Source organism: Nelusetta ayraudi, unplaced genomic scaffold (genome assembly GCF_046127955.1).
Source record: "Nelusetta ayraudi isolate G7.1 ecotype Tasmania unplaced genomic scaffold, CSIRO-AGI_Nayr_v1 ptg000082l, whole genome shotgun sequence".
NCBI classification, from domain to species: domain Eukaryota; kingdom Metazoa; phylum Chordata; class Actinopteri; order Tetraodontiformes; family Monacanthidae; genus Nelusetta; species Nelusetta ayraudi.
Genome location: NW_027466132.1, coordinates 2,630,773 through 2,653,047, shown reverse-complemented (window position 1 = coordinate 2,653,047; position 22,275 = coordinate 2,630,773). Strand labels below are relative to the sequence as shown.

At 46.1% G+C, this 22,275-nt stretch overlaps 3 protein-coding genes across 3 annotated transcripts; 1 reads left to right on the top strand and 2 right to left on the bottom strand.

The window, feature by feature from the left end:
• Positions 1-1,049: 1,049 nt before the first annotated feature.
• LOC142900405 (uncharacterized) lies at positions 1,050-4,221 on the bottom strand. The gene is made up of 7 exons (XM_076044678.1): positions 4,074-4,221; positions 3,725-3,991; positions 3,343-3,645; positions 2,842-2,904; positions 1,915-2,020; positions 1,585-1,628; positions 1,050-1,492 (listed from the first exon to the last, which is right to left on the bottom strand). Exons 1-6 carry the CDS (start codon positions 4,129-4,131, stop codon positions 1,610-1,612), a joined length of 816 nt encoding a protein of 271 aa, XP_075900793.1. The 5' UTR covers positions 4,132-4,221; the 3' UTR covers positions 1,050-1,492; positions 1,585-1,609.
• A 369-nt stretch (positions 4,222-4,590) lies between these two features.
• Positions 4,591-9,902, bottom strand: LOC142900315 (mitochondrial basic amino acids transporter-like). The gene is made up of 4 exons (XM_076044528.1): positions 9,676-9,902; positions 8,217-8,260; positions 7,880-7,963; positions 4,591-7,553 (listed from the first exon to the last, which is right to left on the bottom strand). Exons 1-4 carry the CDS (start codon positions 9,701-9,703, stop codon positions 6,771-6,773), a joined length of 939 nt encoding a protein of 312 aa, XP_075900643.1. The 5' UTR covers positions 9,704-9,902; the 3' UTR covers positions 4,591-6,770.
• Positions 9,903-11,405: 1,503 nt separating this feature from the next.
• On the top strand, positions 11,406-16,028 carry slc25a47a (solute carrier family 25 member 47a). Its single transcript, XM_076044530.1, has 6 exons — positions 11,406-11,742; positions 12,607-12,650; positions 13,221-13,292; positions 13,452-13,628; positions 13,733-13,997; positions 14,561-16,028. The coding sequence occupies exons 1-6, from the start codon at positions 11,706-11,708 to the stop codon at positions 14,872-14,874; spliced, it is 909 nt and encodes a 302-aa protein (XP_075900645.1). The 5' UTR covers positions 11,406-11,705; the 3' UTR covers positions 14,875-16,028.
• Positions 16,029-22,275: the final 6,247 nt, after the last annotated feature.

Sequence of the window (22,275 nt, the reverse complement as noted above, 5' to 3'; positions counted from 1 at the left end):
AGTTGGCTGTCCTCGCCGCATCAACCCCCCCCAACCCGGTACCCCCAGACGTCTGACTGAAGCCAATCACACATCTTAGGTGTGTAGATTAGTTGTGCCGCGCTGCACTGCGAACACAGTAGTGGGCTGGGTGCAGGCGTTTAAAATGCAAATGCAGCGGCGCTGAGAGCGGCTCCGGCGGCCTCTCACCTGCTGTGGTGCAGCGTGCCTTTGTCCCTTTGTTTTGTGGGTGCGTGTGCAAACGCGAGCGTGCACAGCCAACAGCGTTTGAAGGCAGGAGCCGAGAACGGCCAAAGGTCCCGTATTATGCAAAGTTTAGCCCCAGCCAATGTTTTGGCAACCCGCTTCTCCTGCGGCCTATCGGTTAAAAAAAAAAAAACTCCCCCAGAAGTAAGGGAGAAATTCCAACTTTTAGTTCTTTTTTCTTTTTCCACAGAAAGTGTGCGACAAACCCAGGTTGGCGACAACACAGTCAGTGGGCCAGGTGTGAAACCGCCTCGTTTCTGTCGCCCTCCAAACAGGCGGAAAGTCCAACAAAGCGTCACTTTTAGCAGGAAGCCAAAACTGAGGGTTTTAGCAGGGGGCTGTAAACAGAGGGCTAAATACACTGTTTACTGAGATCTACAGAGGTTCTTTTTTTTTTTTTAATTATTATTATTATTATTCCAGGCCTGAATGAATGATTGCAGGAGGCTTTCAACAGAGGGAGAGAATGTTTTTATTTATGGAAATCTGTGGAGTTTTTGGCTGCTGTTCTGGACTCACAGCTGGAAAATAGAAATTTAGTTCAAAAGGCATCATCAATTTTCTGCAATCGTCAAGCCATGTATGGCTCTCACAGTGGGGAAGGTTTTCTTGGAAATGGTTGAGACACTTTCCTTTTCAAGGGCTTCATCTCCCAAAAAATACAAATAAATAACAGGTTTTTGAGTAACAATTTTAGCACCCAGACAACCAAGCTGGCATTATTATTAACAAGTTAGCAGACAATGTTTTTTTTTCAAGATGAATTCAAGGAGTGAACAAGATTAAAAGAAAACAAATGTTTATTGGCTTGTGTTTTCAGCCTTTCAACTGTTTCTTTGAGATACTGTGTTTAAAAATAAGGTTCTGAGGTAAAAACATATTATATAATTATAATCGTAAACACTGTAAAAATTACTCCTGCATTTTTCTTTTGAGGTGTTATCATCATTAAAGAGACCAAGTGTTGACTTCAGTGCGAGTTTTACATCAATGTACTTTTACGACAGAGTACATGGCAGTTAAATGAAAGCACAATGTATTGAGGTAGACGGTTCAAACCAACGTGTTACTTAAATGGTGCTGCACTTGGGGCTGAGTGTGGCAAAGGGCCGCGGTTCTCTCGCCGGGGGTGGGGAAAGTATTTGGGTCGCACGCAGGCGTACTCGGTGAGCTCGTGGGGCCGAACCTGGTCGGAGGCGGCCGGGAGGAAAACATCGGCGTAGATCACATCGTCTGCGTCCGAAACCTACAGCGAACACACACACAAAACGCTGTGTTCCAGAGTCTTTTTTTTTTTTCATGACGTGTGTGGAGGCTGTGAAAGACGAGGCGACTCACAGCGCTGTTACCCGCTGGACGTGACTCATCGTGAAGCTGGAGGCCTGAAAGGTGAGATTTGCGCAAATGTTCACACAAGTGATAGCTGAAAGGCACACAAACGTACATCATGGCGACGGTAGGAAGAGATCAGCAGTGAATGTGTCATCGCATGAAGAGCAATGCAGGCAGGGCGTGATGATAGCGGCCCGAAGATCACCGGTTGTGCAAGATGTGGCGTGGTTGTCTTTAGCTGGAGCTCGTTGTGTGACAGCATTGCCCCACGGAAGGTTTTGACACTCGAGACTCGACAGTTGTCTATACGTTCAGGAAGTTTACTAAAAACCAAACTTGCGCATTCGTCTCCTGTTCACGACGAACGCTGCAACCAGAGCTGTCAAGACCACGGCAACCAGCAGCACCCCCACAGCCGGAGCCACGGCGTCCTGCTCGCCGCCTGGAAACATCAAAAAGAAGAAGAAGTAGAAAAAAAAAAAGTGAGGCAAGTGCATGCGAGGCTTGAAGGAGCCCCAGTGAGAATTTAGAAACGTGGCAGAAATGAGCTGAGAGGTTGTTCAGAGGCACCTGCAATAAGATGCAATAAGTCAATCCTGCATAATATGACACCTTTAAAGATGTTTTTTTTTCTCTTTTTAGATTCAGAGATTGTCGGTAAAAGCACTGAGAGACACATCGTAGTGACAGACTTATATGTAAAATACATATCATTAACCCCAGAGACATTAGAGCACATTTATCAAATACGCCAAAGGACCTTTGTAAAAAAATAATGACGCATAATTCACTGAATTGTTAATAAAGGTCTGTGATGGTGGCCCTCACTGAAGTTATGATAACAGCGGTGACACGGCCACCTGGGAGACACTCATTATTTGAAATATTAAACAAAGAGGGTCTAATAGCCCAGAGGGCTCAGAGGGAACAGGGACTGGAGCAGGGCGGAGCTGCTCCAGTCGATTCTGGAAGGAAACCAGCGGGCTTTCGGTTGGCGAGTTTAATAGTCTCAACTTTGCATATTCATAAAGCAGATGTGCCAAAAAAGTTATTTGCTCATGGAAGTCTTGCCAAGACTCAAAGGAAGTGTTTCTCACAAAAGTTTGCTTTCTGAATCAGGTAACGGCCAAGTTTAAAAAAAAAAAAAATATATATATATATATATATATATATATATATATATATATATATACATATATTCGCTGCCTGTGCAGGTATGTGGAGAAAAGATGCGCCCAGATTTTTGTATTTTAAACACTTCACCTTCTTCTTGAGGTTCTTCTTCCTGAGGTACTATGATCAGTCCTCTCCCCTTTCCTTTGGGTGCTGCAACGAAACATTTGCCATCATACACGGGTGTTTAAGTTTACTGGGTTTTCTTTTTGAAACACATCTAGATATATATAGATATACACAACCAGTCAAACGTTTGGACAGTTCTAATGCTTTTTTTTTTTTTATCTTTAAATCTTACTACACTGCAGATAGATACTGAAGACATCAAGCATACAGTATGAGCAAGAGATCTGTAATTATACAGCAAAGAAAAACAGGTTAAATAACTCTAAATATGCTTTTTATGAAAGGTGGCTATTTTGAAGAATTTAAATATAAAAAAATGTTTGAGTTATTTTTTTACTTTAATTGTTTCCTACATAATTCCATCTGTGTTCATATGTAGTTTTTAGATGTCTTCCGTGAGACACTGCAATGTCACTCGTCATGAGAATAAAAGAAAAGACATTAAATTCATAGACCACCCACTTGGGACTGTGACCCGCAGCTCCACCGAGGCCTGGACTTCTCTGCCAGTGGTCACCTGACAGGTGAACGTCCTCTGCCCGCTGCTCTGAAACTTGACGGTCAGAGTGGCGTCGCAGGGCGAGTTCCACCTCATCCTGTTGTCGGAATCTTTCCGGATCGGAGCTCCGGCCTCGTCCAGCCAGGTCACCCTGACCCGCCGGCGCTGAGGGCTGCAGCTTCCCGACGTCACGCTGCTGAAGAGGCGGCACTGCAGCGAGGCTGACCTCCCGGGCGGCAGGGTCAGCTCCTGAGCGCTCGAAGGTCCTTAAAGAAGAGAACATCTTTTTAGGACCTTCTGAGCAGGTCAAAGGTCATGTATGGCTCTCCGCCAGTCTGCACTCACCGCTGTAAGGGGTGGAGACCCCTGGGCTGAGATGGCAGACGTGATAATAATCCTTGTCGGTGTGATCTTTGATAGACAGGACGCACTCCGAGGTCCCGCCCTCCGATTCGGCCGACCGGAGGTTTCCGTTGGTCACCACGGCGACGTCGTCGTCCACTTTGTCCGTGGTGATGCGCCACATGTGGAAGCACACGTAGTCCTCTTCGCACGGGAATCCGAGCTTGTAGATGCGCTGGTCGTAGGTCAGGCGAAGTTGTCCAAAGGCCGCTGGAGAGAGGAGACAAAAGGATAAACGGGCCGGCGCTTCTTTTTAAAGATTCTCACCACGAGCCGGCGTCTCGTCTTTTACCTGATGCCATGACAGAAAACAGCAGCAGCCACACGTCCGGCCGAGCGTCTCTGGCCATCGTGTGTGTGCGTGTCTCTCTGTCGCTCGGCCGACGGCAGCTGGTGGAATGTGACACTTCCTGCGTTTCTCAACCAGAGAGGACCAGAGAGCCGAGCAACCGAGTGCTGCTGATCTCTGAGCCTGACAAGCAAGTGTTGTTTTCATTGCATGGATGATGGGTTTAGTAGGTCTGCTGAATATGAAAAAAATCTATCTATCTATCTATGTTTTTTTGTATGTCATTATATATTGTAATATATAATTACCTCCGATTTAACAACACGCACTCACTTACACAAAATTTTCCGGATTGTCGACCACATTCATTACCCACTTTTTCATATATTTTTGATCTTCCTGAAGACGATCAGTGGCCTGAGCAGGGTCACAGGTTAGTCGAAAACTCAACATTGCTCAGCCATGTGATCAAGACTTCATGTAGTTTCCAGTACAACAAACAAACGCACAAACAAACAGCTGCAGAAACTATTTTTTATTTACCATTTTGTACAGATCTCAGTCAGACTATGTACATTACAAAAATACCACCTCTCAATTAAATTCATTCCCTCCTTCCAGGGGCCACACCGACATTCAAGAAGGAGCCACGCAGCTTGGTCAGACCTCACACTTTCTCTCATGTGTCACAACTTCAAACTCCTTTCAAGGTTCAAATCAAACGCCAAGAGTGCAAGAAATAATAATAAAAAAAAAATCGCTCCGATAGCTGCGGGACACCTCGGGCGAGGCGAATAAAATACATTCTACCCACTGAGGGCCTCAACCGTACGCAGGCTCCGCCCTCTAGAGGTCTTCGCGGGAAGTACAAGTGCATGAACGCGAGCCTGGGATCGCTCGAGAGGCAGCAGTGCAATGCTGGGGAGTTTCCTCAGCCCCGCGAGGGATCGCTGCCTACGTCAAAGTCATGGGACCGGTTCGGGGAAAAAATCTTCACATGTGATCATGTGACACGACAGTCGGGCGTGCTGCGCCGCGAGCAACAGATGATGCAGCAGTGCTCAAACATTTCCACCCACAGAAAAAACAGGTGCCAGAGTCAAACACATCCTGATTGGCTGGCGACACCTTTTCTCGTAAAATAAATAGTAAGTAAATAAAATAGAAAAAAAAAACGAACGCCGTTTGCTACCCAGTGACCATCTGAGCATTGTTTTTTCTCCAAGGGTTACCTTCCACCCTGTGTCTTGCACAGCAGTAGTTTGATTTGATTCCTCGCTTTGCCGACTTTGAACAACATGCCAGGAATAAAACGACCATTTAAACTGACTGATACCGACTTTCTGAAAGAATAATAGCAATAAACCGGCATTCGCATTGTAGGAACCTCGCTCAGCGGCGAGAGCATATATCATACATGTATGTACTGCATATGATCTGAAACAGTACTGGATTATAAGGACCTAACATGACTTTCAACAGGAGGCAGCAGGCAGCTGCACATTGAATCTCGTTCAGCCTGAGACAACTTTAACAAATGATACAGGGAAAATCAACATGATCCCAACCAGGCGTCGTACAGTACATGGTATTGACATGGTGTTGGATTTTGCAAACAGGTGCTGAAGGTCCCTCATTTGAGCCACTGTCAGATTTTTACATTTCATTTCGGAGCCTAAACGCTGGTTTCTACTGCCAGCATGCAAATCCTGCCCTGACGGACACAAAATAAGACACGCTCAGTGGGCGGTGCCAACACCTGACTGGCCGAGGTATCGGTGCCGTTTGTGTCATCACGGAAAGGGCATAAAACGAGTCGACAATGGACTCAATATTGCGTTTCATTTCAGGGGCACTTGGTCCAAACGATTCCTAAAATTGTTGCATCAGATTTCGGACCTGTAAAGTTACCACTAGAGGGAGTGGTTTTTTTTTTATGTAATTGTTTCTCCGCAATTTAAACACTTCGTCTCCTTACATCAACATGAACAAAAGCAACCGGACAAGACACTAAAAGCCCACACTCTGGGTTATACTGTAAAACAAACTGTGCATTAACTTAACTATGTTACATTTGCCTCCTCGTTTCAACCCTGCATCAATTTTTACAGTCTTTAAAATTTAGAACGCCACATAAATAAGCTACATAGAAACCAAAAAGTACACAAGTCTACAACCTTGTTGCGCACGAGACATCTTGAGGAGCCTCTTGCTTGCTCGGACTCAAACTGTTTATAAGTATAAGTAGCTCAAGCACAAACAGGAGTTTGTCAGTGATATCTTATAAGGCAGGAAAAACGCTTCGAAAAAAAAGATTAAAAAATAAAAAATAAATCATGTATATACATATATATACATATAACATAATGTAATATATCCAGAGATACCTTTCCAATCTGTGCACACTTACTAAACACAAAATAAAACCCTGACTGAAACAGCGTCAGGTAAAAAGGTTATGACGGATAAAGTCGCTATCAAGAAACTTGTTAAGGTAGAATTTTCCAATCTGATTGGAGGCAACACCGCCAGCCGAGCACCTTCAGAGGCAAACCGCAAAATTTAGAAACCGTTGCTACGAATAAATAAAGTTCGGCCTCGTCCTCAGGCTGCTTTTTTTTTTACATGCTGGGAATGATGGCTGGTCTGGAGCAGGCAGGGAGCCTCGGATTGTCCATGCTGTCTTCTCGTGCTTCTTGCTCACAGGCTGGTGGGCTGCACCTGCTGCTGCAGCTGCGCGGCGTGGTGGCCGGGCGGCGGCGCCGGCTCGCAGTCCTGGGGCACCCCCGCCCCCCCCTCGCCCCGGGCGTACATCAGCACCAGGGTGACGGTGGCGAAGGTGGCGGCGTTGACGGGGAAGGCGCGCAGCAGCGTGGAGGTGAGGCCCCGCGTGAACACCATGTAGCCCTCGCGCCGCACGCTCTGTCGCACGCAGTCGGCGATGCTGCTGTACTGCCGCTCGCCGCCCACGCCGTCTGCCTGCAGCCGCGACTTGATCACGTCCACCGGGTACGTGGAGAGCCACGAGGCGATGCCGGCCATGCCGCCGGCGAACAGCAGCTTGGGGATCATGTAGCGGTCGTCGGGCTCGCAGCCCAGGGCCCGCGTCAGCACGTCGTACGCCAGGAAGTAGACGCCGAAGCCGGGCGTCTCGCGGATCAGCGTGGTCACCATGCCCCGGTTGACGCCGCGCAGGCCCTCCCGCCGGTAGATGCGCGCCAGGCAGTCCAGCGAGTTCTTGTACATCTTGCGGGAGGACTTCTTCTCCCCGGTGCCCTGCATCTGCATGCGGGTCTTGGCCAGCTCCATGGGGCAGCAGATGACGCACTGGATGGCGCCGGCAGCAGCGCCCGCCAGGAACTGGTTTGTGGGCGTGTCTGCCCCGAGCTTCCGCATGGTGTTGCCCTGGACGCCGAACACGATGGCGTTGATGAACGTGAGGCCCATCATTGGGGAGCCGACGCCTTTGTACAGGCCCATCATCTGCGGGGGGGAAATGGCGAGAAAAGTTGCGTTACGTGTAAGCTAAACGTCAAACAAAGTTCCCTTCGCCCGTCTCGAATGCCTCATTTCGCTTTTTTTTTTCAATTTACAAACATACACAACATACTACTGGCGATTCTACCTCTGGATACATCTGGTGTTGACCGACACTTTGAGGTGTCCCGTACAGAACCTATGACGGTTACATAACTCGGCCATGAGGTCGGAGTGCAGCCAACATGGCTAAAGATAGTCGGGTCATACATGTCTGCAGCCGCGGCCACCTTACATTTTTACAACCCGTGAAGGCGCAAGGAAGGACATACCGACTCCTGACGGATGATGGACTGGAAACAGTGGAAGGTCCCACGGTACAGGGGCTTGTCAACGCTTTGGACCTGCAATCTGACCTGGGGAATAAGATGGTTATTGGTTATTACTGAGGACACCGCTGACTCTTCAGCAAACGGTATTCAAACTATGGAGCTTAGAAATTTTAAACAAATCAAAGCCTCAATTTTTTTAGGATAATAATACCAATGCATGAAGAATTGCAAATCTGTGCAAATTACAGATCATGAGATAAATATGTTTTATCACTTTAATTTAAAAACCATAACTTTATGAAAAAAGTGTGTTTGTTTGGTAATTCAGTATTCCCACCTTCACTGTATCAAACGGGTGGCCAACCAAGACTCCAGCGGCCCCTGAAGACAGCAGGAAAAAAAAGGGTTACTGAATGGAAAATACGTACGTATTTTTTTTTAATCTAATCAGTCAGAATTGGAACTTGACAACTGAATATTGTACAAACAGCTACTGTGTTTGCCTGTTTGTGAACCATCATACTGTTCAAACATTTAGCCCCCTGAACTAATGTTGAAGTTGTGCAGCAGCTTGAAGAATAACATTAGTTGGCTTATTACAAAAAGACACAGGGTGTCATGAGTCTGTGCTGACTGATTAGCAAAGTATCTCAAAAAGTCTTTTCCACAATACATAGCTCACTGTTTGGCCTGAGTTTTGGGTCAATTGAAAGAACATCAGCAAATGAGTAGCGACCATTAATCAGGACTGATTCAACTCAATGCACTGGTTGATTGAAGTGACAATGCAGATTACATCACTTAAAAAAAAAAGGGGGAACTCTTGCGGCAAGCACCCATTCTTTGGCCACGCCAATGTAAACAAATCGCAGCGACATAATCCCGCATAAGCACCTGCCGCGTCACATGACCCATTTGTAAAAAGAGCCAATCAGGGATACGTGTCAGCTCTAAGCCAGGAAGAGGACGCATGCCATGCAGCCATGCAACAACACGACGGTGGCCTTAAATGAACCTATGAGTTACAAGAATGTGGCTCTTTGCGATGTCACAAAGGGCACTAACCACACCTCCCAGGTTAGAAACGACACCTGCATCCAAGTGTTGCAGCAGCAGCGGAACAGTTGTGTTGTTGTTGTTGTCGTTTCTAATGCCACTGTGAGCGTGTGACAAAACAGTCACACGGTCACCCATAATAAATAAAGCATAGGATTGGTCTGTGGGGGGGGGAGAGTGGAAACTTTATATGGGCAAGCTCCTCTGCTTGGACACAGAGGTCAAACTTGAGCAGAGGCTCTGTTTTCAACTCTGGCCATGGTGTTCGCTGGCACACAAATGACAACTGTACGTGCATCCTGGATGAGCTACAGATAAACAAATCAAAAGCCTTTACTTTATTGCCCCAATTCTCAAGAATGATTAATCTTAAAAAAAAAGAAAAAAAAAAAGAAGAAAAGAACAGTAAATGGACAGCTGATCCTGCACGAGGTTGACACACTGATTCGAATCCTGCCACAACAAATGCAAATATAACGATGACGAGAATTACTTCGACAAGCGGCTGAACTTGGAAAATGCACTCGCAATCTTGAGAAGGAATTGCATCACACACACACACACACCACGAGAGATGCAGGAAGAACCGCGATCAGACCACAGTTCATCGGGCTCACGCGTCTATCTCGCTTATCTCGCTTTCCGCCACAGCTTCGGCTTCAGCTCGACTCGCAAGTGGTTCCGTGAAGTCGCGCAGCACAGCAATGCGGGCAGACATGAGACAGGTGCGGCTGACTTACCTCCGATGCATCCCGCCAGGAAATCCATCGCCGAAGCCGACGGACTTAATACCAACTCACGCTTCCCCGAAGTGTTGCAGGTCGATTCAGTGTGCCGGGGGGGATTATAAATACACAGATGCCCTAATTAATATCCTAATTGTACGCTATTATAAGCTAGCAAAAATAAAACCGTCTTTGACAGCTAACGAGGAAACTGCGGGTGATTTTTTTTTTTTTTTTCAAACCCCCCCTTTTTTTCTTTTTTTTTTTTTTTAAACACTCTTGTCGGTGGCTTCTCTGTCTGCTCCTCGTTTATTTCTTTTGAAATAAACTGTCCCGTTACGTCTTCTGTACACCGGTGCTGCGGCGGCTATAAGTCAACGCGGTCGCGCTGTCCGCTGTGGGTAAACGGGGAAGGATTTCTGTAGCAACCGCAGAAGGAGCGGGGCGTCACAGGAAGCAAGTAGTAAGGGGGCGGGAGTTACCGGCACAGGCTCAAGCTTCTGTCCAATAGGAGCCGAGGATTTGCCGCCTACGCCCACGCGTCGGTATTATCCTTGTCGTTCATTGGCTGCCTGCCACATGGGGCTCTCGGTTGCTGAACGCAGACGGAATTTAAAATTAGGTCCCGTATGGATTATGTAAGGGGGCAAGCGGGACAATTACAGTCACGGTACATTGAATGTAAAGTTGTAAAGCACTTCTTGTATTTTTCTTTTTTTAGGTTGAGGTACTTCATAGTATCTTCACAAAGTGTCGGAACGGAATTGGCTAACGGAGCATGTTAAGCATCATTTTTAAATTCTGGAGTGTCTTTGAAGACAGTAAAATTTGTGATGGTCTGTTTTTCATAGCGTTTGTACGAGTAGTCTGGACAGAACGGGTTTATGGAATATGGTAGGAATGGCTTTTATCCTGGAACAACGTCTGTGAAGGCAGATTTTTCTGTATTCTTCATTTTGTTCCATTGTTGTTGTTGTTGTTGTTGTTGTTTAGTATTGAGTAGTTTGTTACGTCGTTTTAAATCTCTTTTTTGGACGACTTTGAATTAAATAAAATCATTGAAAAACATAACCTCAGCTGCTGTCATTTACTTTCAAAGAAGTTGCAGCCAGGTATAAATAAAAGACCAAAAAAACCCCCACAAGAGTCTTGTTTTGAAATCCGGAAATAGTCGTAAAACAAAAACAAATCGCATGTGTTCTGCTTTGCGCTGGAATGAAGGGGAGCCAGTCACATGATTATCGCGTATGGTTATTACATCACCCAGTGACCAGAGTGTCTGGGGGTATTAAACAGCTTCCATCCCACCTGCGTTATCGTCTAATTTAATTTACAAGAGGTTTTTGTTTACAACTTAACATGTCGTGTAGTTAAGAATTGTGGTATTTTACTGAACAGCAGTCCATGATACTATTACCATTTACTTACAATTTACTTAGACGGAACATTGATATGATTATTGACAACAACAGAACCTGTTTGGTGGTTTCGGTTTATTCTGGGAAATAAACTGGCTAAGTTCCTTCTCCATGTGTGTTTGGAAAGTCATAGTTGTATCTCTTCAATGACAATTAACAACATAATTCTTTAGGAACACACATTCCGGCTAACTGTCAGAAAAAAAGAAGAAGAAGACTTTGAATATCAAAATATCATCAAGATTCAACTAATTCATGATTACATTAAAAAAAAAAAAAAAAAATCTCCTCTTCCAAGACAAGGGGTAGTACATATTTACTTACAATGCTAAGTTTCTCAATGCACACAAAGTGCAATTCATTTCCTAGTTATAATCCCGAGTCATACTATTGAAGGCTTCTATTATATCTGATTTATGATACCGTCCACCTAAATCCTTCTGACGTTCCCGGTCAGCTGCTCGCGGCTAAAACCGGAAGTTGCTGCTGTTTGGCTAGCATCGTGTTACGCCTCCGCCGCCTGACGTAACTGCACGGCGCTCAAGGTTACTGACATGCGGCGTCTCGCTAAAAGACGAATTTGCTCACGCTTGAGCTCCGCCGCTGGCTCCGTGGGCATCTGACAGGATGCACGTCGTGGATTTTGTGTCAGGATCGTTGGCAGGTAACTCCGGCCTCGCGGAGGCTGTCACCGAACGGAATTATGGGTGTCAAATTGATGAATAACGATGCTGCCTGGTGTTGCGCACGAAGTGATAGACGGGATACGTCACTGCACGCTACATCTGTCCGACGTTTAGTCAGGTAGCTTTAATCCTCGAAACAGTGATCTATGAATGCATCCGAAAATATCAATATGTCACGTCAATTTACACGGTGGTAAAAACCAACCCGCAGTTACGTTTCCGCGATTATTTCGTACGCTGTCCATTTTAAACCTGTATTTCGTGCCGCTGCACTCACGAGACGTCCGTTTCTTGGTTGCTTGTTTGCATGTTTTGGTCAAATGATTATTTTTAGAATTGGAAACCAAACCCTGCAACAACCTGCAGCGTGTTAAGATCAGTGTCGTACTGATTTCTGTCAAAGCATCTACCGTGCAAGTTCCCCAGCATTATTTTATGGACTATATGCACACACACACACACACACACACACACACACACACACACACACAGGTGTGTCTGTATGTGTATACTGCGCATATAGATATTGCAGAGGTAACCTGGAGGCAGGGCAGATGTTCAATGAGCAAACAGTAACATTTGAGTTACTATCCAGTGTTAGTTTAGCATTGTTTTCCAGTGTAATGACACCTTCCCTGCTGCCTTGTTTACTTATACTGAACAGACCAGAAGTGTTTAGCATCTCCCTGAACAAATACCTGCAGGGTTGTCTTATTTTTTTCCCTCGGCGTTGGCCCAGTTATTGCCATTATTATTACAATTGTGGGTTAAAAAGGTTACCTGGCCTCTATTTTTTTTTTCTTGATTTTTTTTTAATTTTTTCTCCCTCCGGATCCCCACAGGAGCATGTGGAGTGGCAGTGGGCTACCCGCTGGACACTGTAAAGGTAAAGTAAAAAGAAAAATTAAGGCCCTGTTTGCACTTGGTCATTTCATGCGTGTTTCGTATTCACATCGGCAAAAAACACATTAAGTAACCAAGTGCAAACAGTCCAAATCCGTTTTGTCATCCGAATACCAAAACCACTCGTTTTGGTAGTCGCATCGCATAAAAACGCATTCGTCACAGACGTGCAAACAGAATGTGAGCTCTGTCCACATTAACGACCGCCTACTCCACTCACCTCTCCCGTGTACGTACTTGGTCGGCACCCCACCTCCCGGCATCGTCATTATAAAGTTACAAACAAGAAGCGAAAACAAATCATTTTTGTTAGACTCGTTTATTAGCATGCTAATAAATTTCATTCCAGATTAGCGTATTTTGTCACGTGCGAACACATGCTTCGAGATCCGTTCTCGTGATCCAATCCCCCAAAACAGTTACAAGTGACCAAGTGCAAACAGGGCCCAAGAGTCAAACGTCCTTCAAACACCAAGTTTGTGTTAGCCGATGGCTACGCATGCACACACACGCGCAGTCATGACATAATGTTCTCTGTTTTTCTTCCATAAAGGTCCGCGTACAAACCCAGAAACAGTACAGGGGAATATGGCAGTGTTCTGTGGCAACCTTTACGAATGAAGGGGTGAGTGAAACTTAAAAGGAACAGTGTTCCTAAAATTAAAATTTAGTCTGCATCCTGATCTTCCAAAACGCTGTATTTGTAGCCACCATATCAGCAGCAGCCGGAACAGAACGTGCATGAAATTAATAAAGCTGTTTGTCATCTGGTTTCACCCGCCAGGCAAAAGGCTTCTTCAAAGGCATGTCCCTGCCTCTGGCCACCATCTCCCTGACCTCGTCCTTGGCGTTCGGCATATACAGGAACTGCCTGCAGTGCATGAGCCAAGCGCGAGGAGGGAACGGCCCCAACACCAAGCCTGAGGTCTTCCTGTCCGGCTTGATCGCGGGTATGGCTCAGGTACTGGACGCGAAAAAAAAACATTTGGAAACCATCCAGCTGCAGGTCTCGCGCTGCTCCTAAAGGGTTCCTTCCTCCGGCCTCCGTCCTCCTTCTTCCCACAGACGTTGGTGATGTCGCCGGGCGACGTGGTGAAAGTGCGTCTGCAGTGCCAGACAGAGTCCAGGCGAGCCAAAGCCGACGCCCCCAAGCCCAAGTACAGAGGCCCGGTTCACTGCCTGCTGAGCATCATCAAGGAGGACGGCGTGGCGGGGCTCTACAGGGGCGCGCTGCCGCTCATGCTCCGCGACGGGCCGTCCTACGCCCTCTACTTCCTCACCTACTCCACCGCCTGCGAGTACCTGACGGACAGCGGCAAGACGAGGCCGAGTGAGTCAAGTCGCTCGACGCGGTTTGCATCATTTCACATTATTTCCTATTGCCAAGCACAGGAGTTGTTTCACATTCTCAACAAATTTAGCACAAAAAAAAGGCAGAGCACACAGAGGCGTCACATGCCAGGAAATGCGTTCAGACGGCAAATTTGCAAAGAGGGCAAACTTTACTTTGTTGGAGTCGCAGCAGGACTCATGAAAGGCCCAGTGTGTGAATTTGAGAAACACTGGATTAGGTCAATAAAAATAAATAGCTGTTTAATTTCTCGTATAACACACATTAAAATTTTCCTTAGAGCAGGTCTACGGTGGAGAACTCTTAATGATAATCTTTTATTGAAATTTTTATTAAATGTAAATTAAATCATTCTTGGTTTATTATCTTATCCGTTATTCTTTAAGCTCAGGTCAGTTATCCCAAACTAACAACAGTTCAAAGCAAGGAGTTATTCCAATAAAAGGGACTAAAAAGCAAAATAATATGTTAGAGAAAAAGCTAAAGACATCCTTTTAAAACTGAGAACAGATTTATGATAAGGTGTCTCTTGTGCCCTGCAGGCTGGAGTGGCGTGATGCTGGCCGGGGGGGTAGCGGGAGTGGTGGCCTGGTCGTTTGGAACTCCCATGGACGTTATTAAAGCCCGTCTGCAGGTGGACGGTGCACTGGGGACCAAGCGCTACAGGGGATTTTTTCACTGCGTCACTGAGACGGTGAGGACCGAGGGAGTCGGGGTCTTCTTCAGGAGCTGGGGGATCAACTGCCTCCGGGCCGTCCCCGTCAGCACCGCCGTCTTCCTGACGTACGAGGTGTTCACCGGCCTCCTGAAAACCACACCGGCCGATGTTGACCCTCCTCGCGTTGGCTTCGAGTGACTTTCATGCCTGATTTGTTTGCTGCTGGAGGTTTTTATCCGCCCATTATTATTGTTATCGATATTTGTTTTTAACATATCTATCTATTTCCCTGAAATTTATTTCTCTATATACTATCTGATATCATTTGACAGTCTGTTTTATTTATCCTAAAAGATTCACTTGTCTTTAATTGTTACCGCTCCGTTCCATGAAGTTGGACGTTCACTTTTCCGACCACTAGGTGGAGCGCTTGTTCAGCTGTTACTTGTTTTTTTTTTTAGCCTGTTGACGACATGACGTTGGCAACGGCGGGCAAACGGGGGGAGCAGACGCTCTTGAGAACCGAACAACCTCAGACTGCTGTCTCGGACTGTTGAAATGGGCATTTGAAATGTTAATTTTTATGACTGGGCCGCAGCCTCACAAATGATAAGTATCAGTATCTAAGGCAGCACGAGTGCGTATTCTCAGCTGGAAAGAAAAAAAGCTTCCTGTTGTTGTTATTTTAACTCTTAACAAAACATGGATTTTGACATTTAATGCTGGATAATGTTTTAAAACTGGCCTTGGGTTTTAAGGGATAGTTCACCCCAAATATCTCCCAGTTACTACCCACCACTACGTTGATGGTGACATTTTCTCAGCCCTTGGAAGTCAATCATAAATACACAAACGAAAAACATAACACATCATTGTATTTCTTGTGTGATGTTGTATGCCTGGCTAAAATATCCTTTATCTAACATATCCTTTAGGTGAAGTGGTAATGTTGGCAAAGTAGTAGAGATTTGGGTGGACTTTCCTTGTAATCCCATCACATTGCTATCAATACGACGGTACACGAAGCTAAGACTAATTTCACTGCAATACATCATGTGCCATCATGTTTACAGTACATTGGGAAAACGGTTTGAATGGTTGAACACTTGAGAAGACTAATATACCTCAACGTTTGGACATTAAGGGGTCGCCGTCTCTGATTGGTGACTGGCTGTCTGTATATCAGCTCCTTTATTTTTATTCCATCATCTCCGTTCAGTTTGTGCAATTGTTTTGTTATGATTTAAAGAAAAAAAAATGTGAAAAATAATTTTGTGTCATTTATCGTTTGGATGGGGGGGGCGAAAGCTCACTATGCCTTCTACAATAAAGGTCAAAGGTCATCAAAATGATTTGTATGTCTGTCATTTGTTTAAAGGCGTGAACTGCAATATGGTTGGGAAAAAGAATGGCAGCAAAAACATGTTTCAACTTCACTTGCAGAAGGAAGACGTGAGGTCAAGGAAAGATTGTTTGAATTCTGCTTCACACCACTAGGTGTCGTTAAATCTCACTCACTCGGTCTGTAGGCAACTCTATAGTGACGCCAGATCGAGTTTACAAAAAAGAGAAACGTGTTGCTGCTGGTCACCAACAACATGCCCCCCACTAAACGATGTCCATGACGAATCAACGGTTATTCATTTATTCACGAGATATACTTTGTTGCCACTAGATGGTAGTAAATCTACATCTGCCCCCTGGATTAGTGTTTATGGCTGCTTTAACTCCGCCTACCCAACAGGTTCGAAAGACTCTACGCTGAAATGTTTGGAAGGATGGAGAAGGCAACGAGCTGTTGGTGCAGCTCCCAGCAGCCGCGTGGTCTTACAGCGAAGCGGTTGCAGGTTCAATATCTGGGACAAACTTTGCATGCTCTCCCTGTGTCTGCCATGGCGTCTCTCCAGGTAGTCCAGCTCTCTCTCTCTCACGGGTCCAAACACACACATGCATGCTAATTGTTCGTAGCGGACACTCACACCATCCCCAAGCAGTGACAGAAAACCGATGGAAGGATTGACAATTACAGTATTCTTATATTATTTATTTATTTTTATAATATATACAGCAAATGTGCTGCAGACGCAAAGTAAATGTGCTGGTCCGGACGGGACAAACAACGGCATTATGTCACCAGCTGTGAAACAGGAATGTGAATACACCAAGGATTCCACATGAGCCTCTGTGTGTTACGTGATGGTCTGGTGAAGCAAAAAAAAAACAAAAAAAAAAAACAACTCATTCTGGGGGCGCACAGGGCCGCCGACGTGCGCGCACTCCAGTATGGGTTGAATAAAGAGGCTATACTGTACCAGCAACATACCATCAGCGCACATATTAAATTTGAATGAACGTGGGTGACATCCCTGAATGAATGATTTAGTTGTGCCAGACGCCTCCAGGGTTATTTACGACTCAGCAGGGGGAGGGGTTGGGAGTGGGGGGGGGGGGGGGGGAGACAACCGTATATGACCATCTGCAGCATGCAAATAAGTTTGGCGCGAATGTGTGGCTTTTTAAAATCACTTTCACAGTCAAGCGATGGCATACTGGCATACATAAATGCATGAGGAACACAGAAAGTATGATTACCGTTAATAGTTAACCAGCCCACAGGCTCGTGTCACCATCAAGTGTATGAGCAAGACAGTGTGATATATAATTCATGCGAAGGCCTGCTAACTGCTGAAGCAACAGAATGGGAATTTTTCGACCATGAAAGTTGGATAAGACGCCGTTTTCTTGGAACGGGGAAAAGGATTTCCGTGTCACAGTGTCACAGTGTCACAGTGACAGCGCCCCCAGGTGACCTGGGACAGCACTGGTTGAGGGCACGACTTCCCCACCAGCCGGCACCGGCACTTCTTGCCGCGTGTGCGTTTGTTAAGGCAAGAGGGCGCCAGAGAGGCCAAAGGTGTTGTTGTCAATGGAGGAGAAGAAGAAGAAAAGGGGTAACATTATATTGTACGATTGTACAGTTACAAGTCAATATATATCGTTAAAATAACTGTTAAGGTAGTATCTGTTTAAGGGTGCAATTATACATCTATCTATCTATCTACCTATCTATATAAACATACATACGTACATATACTTACATACATATCTATGAAATACTACAATTAGAACATGATCTCACTGAACACAGCAATAGATTGCCACTCATAGCTGTCTTGCCTGTGATAATCGTGGGCTTCAGTTTTGTGTTTAATTTTAGCCTCCAGGGCCAATAAACAATTTAGAACGTCCAGCTGCACCGGAGCAGCTCACGGCTGGAGACCAGATAACACCAGCGTCCGGCCCGGCGGGAACAATCTTTCAACAACAGATGACAATTTGTTCCCAATTACGAAGAGTGCAAACCAAAAAACAGAGAGATAAAGAGATGGAGAACCCTGGCAGGAACAAACGCTGACGACATTCCCACGTGACCTCTCGCCAAACTCTGACAATCAAGCAACTGACGGTGCTTTAACGGCCGTAATTGATTTTCTGCTTCGTTTATAAGCCCACAAACTCTTAGTGTTAATTAAGGGTTTGTACAGTTAATGAGTTTTGATTTACAAAAAAAGAAGAAGAAAAGAAGCACGCAACAAAAAAAAAAAAAGAAAAAGAAGGGTGAGCTCAGGTCTTGGATTGGTGTTCCACAACTGAACTGGCCGTGAACCAGGGGTTGACGCTGAGGGGTTGACGGACAAATAATTTTTTTTTTTCTTTTTTCAAAAAACACAAACAAGCTCACTGTTTCTTGGAAAACGTCACTCAATCGGATTATCTCCCAAGTGCTGGTTAGTGGGCCACTTCCCCCGAATCCACTGGAACACGATTCAAATGAATGTTTTCGTCCCGTTGACACACGCAGCTCGGCACGTCCCGACACCGAGACAAGAGCTTGTACGCAGAACTCAACCGCAGTGACTCAATTTGTGTAAAAAGGGCAGATTCACTTCCGTTATGATGTTTTGTTTTTTTTAATAATGGATGTTCTGTAAAGAGATAGCACAATCAAAATTGGACTCTCTTTTCACCCACTTGCTACTCAGCACAGTAGAAGTGATTTGTGGTTTTCTCACGCAGGCAACCGTATATAAAGAATTAGCAGTGTGAGTCGAGGAACACGATGCATCTGCCTCCGTTCACCTCCTCCTGGAAGCGGTCGCACGCACGCCACACAAAGAGGTGCTTGTGCAAAGGTTTTCCAACACTGTGGCTCACAAGAAAAACTATTGAACTCACGGCCTCACTTATGCTACTCCACTTCCACTCACTCAAGAGTCATTTCGGCTCCGGCACTGCTTCCCAATCCACATAACCGTGCTGGAGTTTCACAGAGGCCAAATTCATACGTTCAGCAAACTGTCCCTTTGGTGTTTTGGTTGAAGGGGAAGTTCGACATGTTTGAGGGGGGACTCTTCTAACTCAGAAGAGCTGTTGGAAGCCCGACCCGATGTCGAAGGCCGCTCCTCAACGTGATTTCTAGCCTCCTAATTAGCGAACCGCGACCTGCCGGCTTTGCAGCTCGTTGCAAATCAAAAGCTTCAGCCTGCGCACGAGTTGACGGCCCCCGCCGCACATGAAAGGCAACAATGTTTGCTCAATCCGCCCCGTCTCCCCTCTCAGTTCTAAACAAGTGGAAACAAAAAACGTACTTTTTCTCACAATGAAATTCTGGGAAAGCGGCGTACTGTGCACTGCAAAGGCAGAAAACCTCTGAATGTTGCCTTTGTTAGGTGCTTTTAATTAAACCCACGTGCTTCTCCTCATTTATGCAACAACCTCCAGCAATTACGCAAGCGCCCCAAGATCTCAGTGCAGTGAAGAAAATGAGAAAGAAAGGTGAGTAAAGTTGAGCAACACCTTGTTCGCGGTTCCTTCTGAATTTATTATTCAAACGCGGCCAGTGGCTCTGTGTGCACAGGGGAGAGAGAATCGCACAGGAGTCACGATCCGCGACTTCACAGCATTGCGACGTGCGACGCCAAGTGCACGCGCAGCTCCGGTGTGAAACGGGTGTGAGCCGGTGAGGGTGTGTGACTCCTGCCTCACTCGCCAATTAAGACGGGCAGAACTGAGTGCAATCAGTCGTAATTGTTCGGTTAATAAAAACAGTGTCGCTTCTCCGTGAGACGAGCCTTTGTTTTGCCATCAGAAAATCAGTCCTCGGAATAAAGGACCACTCGGGGCCCCCTCTTCTCACCAACTGCTGTTTGGGCTATTTTGGGAGCTCGTCGCTCCCCCGTTGGTGACGTGTGCTGCTGGGTAAATTTTCCAGCTCTGGCGGCCCTGGGTCTGCAACCTCAGATGGCAGCGGCGGTGGCGGTGGCGGGAGCACTGAGGGGAAGCGGCAGATGAGGAACGGGCGTGATAGCGGGGGAGGGCGGGTGGAGAGAGGGATTTAAGGCTGGAAGCAGGATTTAAGAGTGTCTGGTTGGCAGTAGGCTAATAGAACATTGTTGTTTTAATGATGGCTGGGAAATTGAAGGAGGAGCAACGACAGAGTTGGAGAAGTGGGGGCGTCCTGGTTCATTAGCTTTAGAAGGGTCTTTAGTTGCACTTTTCTTTTGACGGCATACAAAACAAAGCCCGGGTCAAACAGTTTCCTCCTGTGCCCGAACAGTAAGTGCTGCTCGGACGCATTAGGATTGGTTTCACGAGAGAACTCAGCAAAGTGGGATTTGGAATAATTGGGTCAGCGGGTCGTGTAAGGGAAATATAAACAAAGTTAACACATTGAGTACGTTTTGTTTTGGCGGAGCGGTGGAACACGCGACAGGACCACCCACAATGCAGTGCGGGCAGGACGACCTCGCACATGCCTGCCTGTCATGCCCACGTGTTCAAAGATAGCCTCAACTTTAACATCGGCGACGAATAAATCTATCTGAACCGGAAATCGTGAATGAGCAGAGTGCACAGGAAGGACGCGAGATAGGTGGAGAGAGGAACACGGGAGAAAGTACAGAGAGTTTGGAAAAAAGGAACAGAGGAAAAGAAAATAGGGGAGGAAAAAAAACTGCTAAGATATGTGAGCTGGTGGAGGAGAGACGTGAGTGGAGGAGGGTGTCGTGCTGGGGCCTTGATGTCTGCCTCTCTCTCTCTCACTCTCCCCCCCCTCTCTCTCTCTTTTGCTCTCTCTCTCCCTCTCTCTCTCTCTCTCCCTCTCTCTTCCCCCCCCGTCTCTCTCTCCCTGTCTCTCTCTCTCCCTGTCTCTCTCTCTTTCCCCCCCCCCTCTCTCTTCCCCCTTCTCTGTCTGTCTGTCTGTCTGTCTGTCTCTCTCTGTCTCTCTCTCTCTCTTCCCCCCTCTCTGTCTGTCTGTCTGTCTGTCTCGCTCTCTCGCTCTCCCTGATCGCCTCTAGTGCCGCCACTGCCAAGGGTTCAGGGCAGGTCAGCTGCACACAAACACACAAGCGCCGTGCTGCTTACGGTCGCAGCACAACCCTCCCCGGGACACACAAACACGGCGCGCTTCCCACCGGCCGGGCCAGGGGGAGCCCCGACCGGGGCCTGAAAGCCGTCACGCTGCTCGCCCCGCAACCGAGCTTGATTAAAAAAAATCAACAAAAAACGAGTGCGATGAAAGGTTCTATTTACAAATCGTAGATTCAACAATACGGGGGGGTGCGGGTCGGGGTGGTTCCTTCGAGCGCCATTCACGCCCCCCGTCCCCTTGCCCAATTAACAGAATACAAAGCTCATTAGATGCATCAGTGGATTTGGCAGCTTGGTGAAGATAATTCATAACACAGTGGGGAATTTCATTAGTACAGAGTTATGTCCCCGAGGCAAAGAAACAGATTGAAATGACGCATAATTGAATTTTGCACTTATGCTTTTCACGCCATGTCATTCTTACATCTTAAAGGCACCAAAGTGTAGCTTTTTAATATGTATATGAACAAATATATGAACAACTAACTAAGGAGGACGTATCCCTTTACAGTGTTTCTATTGTTTAAAAGAAATGTGCGTTTGAATGAACATTTGAACATATTATGCCACCTTGTTTCTACAACGGTTCTTCGATTACACTCCGGTGCCACAGCACACGTTACACAGAGGGAGATCAGGTGCGACACCAGAAAAGAGTGGTAAATTAGGCTAAATTTACTCGCAATACCCAAGTTAACCACTGGATGCCACTAAATCCTACATAGAGACTCTTTATTTTTATTTCAGTTTTGAAAATAAATGTTGGTAAATGTAGCTACATTTTTACTATATATTATATATTTTTATTTTTTGTATGTATTTTATGTGTTTTATCATTGTGTTAGTTCGAAGGATGAAATAAAACAGAGAGCAGGCGGCTTTGTGTTATGGATAAAAGAATTATCCAAAGCTTCTTTTGAGAATCTTGCCCACGATACTTTGAATTTGTGACAGCCTATTAAAAAAACAACAACAAAAAAAAAAAACAGTGTAAAGTCAGCAGGGTTCCAGGAAAAAATAGGCAAAAACACCTTCCGCAAGCCACGAGATAGTCAGGAGGGGTGAAACGTGCGTCTGCCTCACGGTCTCGCTGGCCCGGCGGCACTTTAACGAGAAGAGCCGGGAAGCTGAAGGTGCCGAGATAAGGAGGTCTTAATGAATAATTCCCCC

What these genes read in the sequence shown, in the direction of transcription:
- LOC142900405 (XM_076044678.1), bottom strand. Translation starts at nt 4,131, where the DNA reads ATGGCCAGAGACGCTCGGCCGGACGTGTGGCTGCTGCTGTTTTCTGTC. An exon ending in GTTTTCTGTCATGGCATCAG is followed by an intron (nt 3,992 to 4,073) that starts GTAAAAGACGAG and finishes TCCTCTCTCCAG; the next exon opens with CGGCCTTTGGACAACTTCGC. An exon ending in GGTCTCCACCCCTTACAGCG is followed by an intron (nt 3,646 to 3,724) that starts GTGAGTGCAGAC and finishes CTCTTCTTTAAG; the next exon opens with GACCTTCGAGCGCTCAGGAG.
- LOC142900315 (XM_076044528.1), bottom strand. Translation starts at nt 9,703, where the DNA reads ATGGATTTCCTGGCGGGATGCATCGGAG. An exon ending in ACCCGTTTGATACAGTGAAG is followed by an intron (nt 7,964 to 8,216) that starts GTGGGAATACTG and finishes CTTATTCCCCAG; the next exon opens with GTCAGATTGCAGGTCCAAAG. An exon ending in CCATCATCCGTCAGGAGTCG is followed by an intron (nt 7,554 to 7,879) that starts GTATGTCCTTCC and finishes TCCCCCCCGCAG; the next exon opens with ATGATGGGCCTGTACAAAGG.
- slc25a47a (XM_076044530.1), top strand. Translation starts at nt 11,706, where the DNA reads ATGCACGTCGTGGATTTTGTGTCAGGATCGTTGGCAG. An exon ending in TGTGTCAGGATCGTTGGCAG is followed by an intron (nt 11,743 to 12,606) that starts GTAACTCCGGCC and finishes GGATCCCCACAG; the next exon opens with GAGCATGTGGAGTGGCAGTG. An exon ending in CAACCTTTACGAATGAAGGG is followed by an intron (nt 13,293 to 13,451) that starts GTGAGTGAAACT and finishes TTCACCCGCCAG; the next exon opens with GCAAAAGGCTTCTTCAAAGG.